At 34.7% G+C, this 6,299-nt stretch overlaps 1 protein-coding gene across 4 annotated transcripts in view; it reads right to left on the bottom strand.

Moving 5' to 3' along the window:
• Positions 1 to 6,299, bottom strand: part of DMXL2 (Dmx like 2) — a 180,225-nt gene that overhangs the window by 99,518 nt on the left and 74,408 nt on the right. For all 4 annotated transcript variants that reach the window (XM_017504635.2, XM_017504636.2, XM_017504637.2 and 1 more), the window contains exons 12-13: positions 5,417 to 6,113; positions 4,914 to 5,035 (exon numbers count right to left, since the gene is read on the bottom strand). In XM_017504635.2, coding sequence (XP_017360124.1) covers positions 4,914 to 5,035; positions 5,417 to 6,113 — 819 coding nt within the window. The remainder of the gene's footprint in view (positions 1 to 4,913; positions 5,036 to 5,416; positions 6,114 to 6,299) is intronic.

The following is a 6,299-nucleotide window of genomic DNA, read 5'->3' as shown; positions in this document are numbered from 1 at the left end:
AAAAAAAAAAAAAAAAAAAAATAGTAATCTCATTTACAATAGCCATACATAAAGTTAAGAACCTAGGAATTCACCAAAGAAGTGAAAGGTCCCTAAGGAAAACTGTAGAACACTGATGAAAGAAATTGAAGAGGACAACAACAAAAAAAGGAAAGATATTCCATGTTCAAGAATCAATATTGTTAAAATGTCCATACAAACCAAAGCAATCTACAGATTCAATGCAATCCCTATCAAAACACCACTGACATTCTTTACAGAAATTTAAAAAATAATCTAAAATTTAAATGGCACCACAACAGACCCAGAACAGCCACAGCTATCCTAAGCAAAAAGAACAAAACTGGAAGAATATTATCTGACTTCAAATTATACTACAGAGCTACAGTAATCAAAACAGTATGGTACTAGCACAAAAACACACACAGACCAATGGAAGAGAATAGAGAACCCAGACACAAATCCACACCCCTACAGTGAATTCATTTTTGACATAGGTGCCACGAACATACACTGGAGAAAAGACAAGTCTCTTCAACAAATGGTGCCAGGAAAACTGGATATCCATATGCAGAAGAATAAAACCAGACCCTTCTCACTAACCACATACAAAAATCAAATCAAGACTTAAAGATTTAAATCTAACACCTCAAACTATGAAACCACTACAAGATAACACTGGGGAAAGTTTCCAGGACACTGGTCTCTGCAAAGATTTCCTGAGTACTACACGATAAGCACAGGAAACCAAAGCAAAAATACACTAATGGGATCACATCAAGTTAAAAAGCACAGGATATAGTCAACAAAGTGAAGAGACAACTGACAGAATCAGAGAAAATATCTTCAAACTACTCATCTGACAAGGGATTAATAACCAGAATATATAAGAAGCTCAAACAACTCTATAGGAAAAAATCTAATAATCTGATCAAAAACTGGGCAAAATATTTGAATAGATATTTCTCAAAAGATGACATATAAATGGTAAACAGACATATGAAAAGGTGCTCAGTATAACAGATGATCAGAGAAATGCAAATCTAAACTACAAGGAGGTATCACCTCACCCCAGTTAAAACGGCTTATATCCAAAAGAGAGGCAATAACAAATGTTGGCACGGATGTGGAGAAAAGGGAACCCTCTTATGCTATTGGTGGGAATGTAAATTAGTACAACCATGATAGAGAACAGTTTGGAGTTTGCTCACAAAACTAAGATAGAGCTACTATAGAATCCAGCAATTCCAGTGCTAGGCACATACTCAAAAGAAAGATAGTAAGTACATCGAAGAGGTATCTGCACTCCCATGTTTGTTGCAGCTCTGCAAAATAGCCGAGATTTAAGTATCCATCAACAGAATGGATAAAGAAAAAAAAATATGGTACTTATACACAACAGAGTATTACTCAGCCATAAAAAAGAATGAGATTTCAGTCATTTTGCAGCAACACAGATGGAACTGGAGGTTGTTATTTTAAGTAAAATAAGCCAGGCACAGAAATACAAACATTGCTTGTCCTCACTTATTTGTGGGAGCTAAAAATCAAAACAATTGGACCCACGGAGACAGGGAGTAGAAGGATAATTTCAAGAGGCTGGGAGAGGTAGTGAGGGATTGGCAGGGAGGTAGGGATGGTTGATGGGAACAAAACAAAACAAAAAAATAGACTGAATAAGACCTAGTATTTGATGGTACAACAGAGCAAGTATAGTCAGTAATTTAACTGCTCATTTTTAAATAACTAAAAGTATAATTAGATCATTTGTAATGCAAAGGCTAAATGTATGAGGTAATGGATACCCCATTTTCCATGATGTGATTATTATGAACTGCATGCCTATATCAAAACATCTCATGTACCCCACAAATATATACATCTATGTACCCACAAAAATCTTAAAAATTCTTTTTAAAACCTGCAACTAACACTGTATGTAATAGTAAAAGACTGAATGCTTTTCCTCTAAAAATGGGAGGAAGGCAAGCACATCCAATCTCACTTCTTATTCAACACAGTGTTGGAAGTTTTAGTCACTGCAACAAAGTAAGAAAAATAAAACCCATGCAGATTAGAAAGGAAGAGATAAAATTGTTTCCATTTATAATAAGATGATTATCCACATGGGATAGCCCAAGAAATCTACCAAAAGCACTCCTACACCTATTATATGCATTCAGCAATGTTACAGGATACAAGATAAACATGTAAAATTCAACTGTATTTATATATTCTGGCAATGACTACATGAATGCCAAAATTAAAAATACAGTACTACTTACAATGAATAGAGTAAATGAAATACTTATATATAAAACTAACAAAACATTCATAGGACATGCATGCTGAAAATCACAGGAGAGGGAGACAGGGGATACTACTCAAAGTTGTTTATATTACATATATATATTGTGTGTGTGTGTGTGTGTGTGTGTGTTTGTGGGTATGGGTGTGGGTGTGTGGGTGTGGGTATTTAGAGGTGGGGGTCTCACTATGTTGATAGGCTGGTCTTGAACTCGTGGAGTCAAGCAACCTTCCCATCTAAGCTTCCCAAAGTGCTGGGAATACGGGTGTGAGCCACCGTGCCTGGCTATATTATATTTTAAGTAGTATGTTATTATTCGAAGGTGCACTATGAAAGGTTAAAGATGCTTATTATAAATCTTTGAAGAACCACCAAAAACAAAACACTGAATATAATGGAGAACAAATAGAACCATAAGAAAATACTAAATCCCCCAAATCACGGAGAATGCCATCAATGGCAAAAAAACTAAAAACAAGCAAATATTCCCATATTCAGAATGGAAAACAACATACTTCTGCAGGGCAGACCAAGCAGCTTAATGTCTATATAGCATCATGTTTTGGTCATCAAGAGACGTCAAGGTGTATACATTATACCTATCAGATATTAAAACAAATCACCTTATGTAACTTTGACTTTCTTCTTTGACTGTAGAAGGTAGAGTGTATTTTATGTCAGCAAAGTATATGACAAGCTGTCTCATAGAAATCCTTGAAACAAGACGGAAAACATTTCAAAAAATAAAAATGGAGAAAGATTTCAAACGTATACTGCTAGTCTCTTCCTTCAAACCTGCCTGTTTATCATAGTAATAACTGACTCAGATGATGTAGATATAACATTTATCAAAGAGGCTGGTGACATAGTCATAAAGCAATAACAAATATATTAAATAACATAATCCACATTCAAAAAGATACTGACAGACTGGACTGTTTAGTCGTGCTTAGCAAGATGAAACGTAATAGGAAAAATAGGTCTACATTTGGACCCCAAATTCAAATGCACAAATATAAAATAGAGAAGACAAGGCTTAGCAGAGGGCAGGGAGGGGGAAAGACTTCAGGATGTTGAGAAGTCATGATGAAACAATTACATACAAAGAATGAAGAGTGACTGTCAAAACATAAATGTATCTAATGAGAGAGGTCACAATATTCCTATATTTTAGTCATCCTATAAGGCCCAGAGTACAGACAAACTGACACCTGCTCAGAAGAGTAGCCAGGGTCAAATATAAACCGGTTAAAGAAACTTGATAGGCACAGGGGGAACAGGTTTGGCCTGAGGTAGAAAGGTTCACAGGTTACAAGAAAGCTGTCTTTAAATACCTTGAGGTGCTCTCATATGCAAGAAATATTAGATTTATTCTAAGTAGAACGAGCACTAACAAGTAGAATTTACACAAAAGAAATAGCATTTTGTATGATAGTGTGAGCAATTCAAGGACAGAAAGCTGCATTTAGAGTTGAGTATCCCTCATTGGTGGCCAGATGTCAAATTGGCAAGAATGTAGCAGAGGGGAATAAAGCATCAGATGGCTGGTGAGGCCAGGTGACCATTAAAGTATCTTCCAATTCTAGTTCTATGATTCTATTTTTCTAGACTTTCTCTATGCGAAACCTTAGACTCCAGTCCAAATGGTTTTCTCACTTTCTGGAACAAGCTTTACACATATACTTTCCTGTAACTGCACTTACTTCCAGGTCATTCTCTCACTCAAACAAACACAAAGAAGTTATCTTTCTAAATCTTATCCATCCATCAAGAATGAACCCAAATGCTGTTCTTCATAAAGACTGCTATGCCTACCTTAATCTGATCTCTTTCTCCTCTGAATAAGGAAACACTTGTAGGGCCATCCTTTTGGCAATTAATTGCATTCCACCCTTAGACACCTCTTGTTATGTAATTAAACTGTTATTTAACTTTTTATTAATAAGCTCTCTCTTCAACTAAATTAAAAGCTCCTTAAAGGCAGATGTGAAACTTATATTCTGTATTCTCTCTATATCTAGGGGAACATAGTAGATGCTCAAAAATAATCATTGATTTTCAATACTGGAAACATTTTTATTAGAATAGTTGTTTATACAGGTAAATGGGAAAAATCTATTGCTCAACTCTAGATACTAACATGTATGATTTTCAGCTCAGATACAGAACTATCAGAATGAGATGCTGCCACCCACTAATAACAAATCCTAACCAGACAATTTTTTTAAATGGTGAATCAAGCTTGAAAAAATTCCAATTTTCCAACCTAAATATACAGCTTAGTAAAGATGCCTTAAAACCTTTTTTGAGCAAAGTAAGAATAATAGAACCAAACTAGAGAGTAAAACATGTTACAAATAATTTTTTAAAATCCTTTTTATTTCTTTTTATGTAAAATATATTAATGTGTGGTATGTATACTAACATTTTGATTCATATACCTTGGAACACAACTTAGGAAAAAATAAACGTGTCATCTATGTCATAAGCAGCCCAGAATATATGCTTACTCCCTAAACAGCAACTAACAAATATAGGTCCTAGACAGTCAAAAGAGAATTCTTTATCACCTTAGTTACATTAATAAAGATTATTAAACACTTACTGAAGACTCTGGGTCTGACAATTCATCCAATAATTTCCTTGCATCCACTACGGCTTGATAGAGTCTCAGATTTTTGCCATCAGAAGCAACAAAGCAAGCACTTGCAGAATTGCAATATGTGCCTGAGAAAGTAAAACAAGGACTCTGGGTTCTAAACATGTAGTTTATTTTTCTTATAGACTAAAGAAACCAACATTCACAGTTTTCTTTTTAGGATTAACCATGGTCTAGAATCATAATTAAACAAGCATAATAAGTAGATACAAAATTATTAACAAAAAAGTTAATTTCAAAATAGATTATGACAGAAAAGGTTAAAACCTTCCAAAAGTTCTACAAATAAGTCTCATGCCTGTATTCTGAATATTTATTAAAAATCATCTTAATCAAAACTTAATACTTATTAGAAATCATCTTAATGACAACAAATATAAACCATTTTGTATATAACAAATAATAGTTTAAAAGCTTTTACTAATTTCACAATTACAATGAACACTTACCTAGACAGTAACTGGGAATGAGAGTTGGAAGCCACGCCACATTAGAGAACGCTGAGGTATGTAAAGAGTTAATTCGAGCCAATTCTGATACTCCTCCAGTGTATGACAAAGGTCCTATTGGGTCTACACGCCACAGAATAAGTTCACTGTAGATTGCATTTGGGTCATGAAATGTACGAGTTGCTGCATTTCTAAGAGGTTGTTTTGAGGAACCTTTTATATGTTTTACAGGGTCCATTAATCTACTTAATTTATGGTCTGAGTCCCAGTGACAATCTGATTCAGGAGTCAATAGAGCATTATGATGAGAGGATGTCAATAACAGTGGTAAAACTGAATGACATGCCAGGTCATTCAGATGAAATCGATGACCGCAATACCTAAATTTGTGAGATACAGTTAGAACAGTGGTAAAGGCAGACTTATCAGCAAAAGTTACTGCCCACTGATTTAAAGAACCATCTATGTGTTTAGAGATCATCATTACTGTGGGATCTACGATGTTCATATTTGTACTGTGTGATCCAGAGTGTGGCTGTGATCCATGAGGACTGTCTACAGACATCACCTCTTGGTGTAACATGGTGTGGTGAGAATCTTTTGTCGCATTTATGCAAGCATACATCATAATATTTTTACTAAGAGAGCTTGCATCACCAGAGGGAAACGCAACAGGGATCCGAGAAGAAAAAGAAACCTGAAAAACATAATTATATGATTCAGTGCAAATAGTTTATCTCCTCTCAAAAAATATATTTCTATTCTCAAAATACCAAATCTCAGCGTCTTATCAAAAAATGTCATTTTCAACCATTTCCTTTCTTCTATTTAGGTAATATCGTATCTCTATTCATGGCCTAAAAGAAGACTGAAGAAAAAGTTC

This window comes from Cebus imitator, unplaced genomic scaffold (assembly GCF_001604975.1).
Source record: "Cebus imitator isolate Cc_AM_T3 unplaced genomic scaffold, Cebus_imitator-1.0 Scaffold325, whole genome shotgun sequence".
Lineage (NCBI taxonomy): Eukaryota > Metazoa > Chordata > Mammalia > Primates > Cebidae > Cebus > Cebus imitator.
This window is presented reverse-complemented; position numbering and strand designations above follow the sequence as displayed.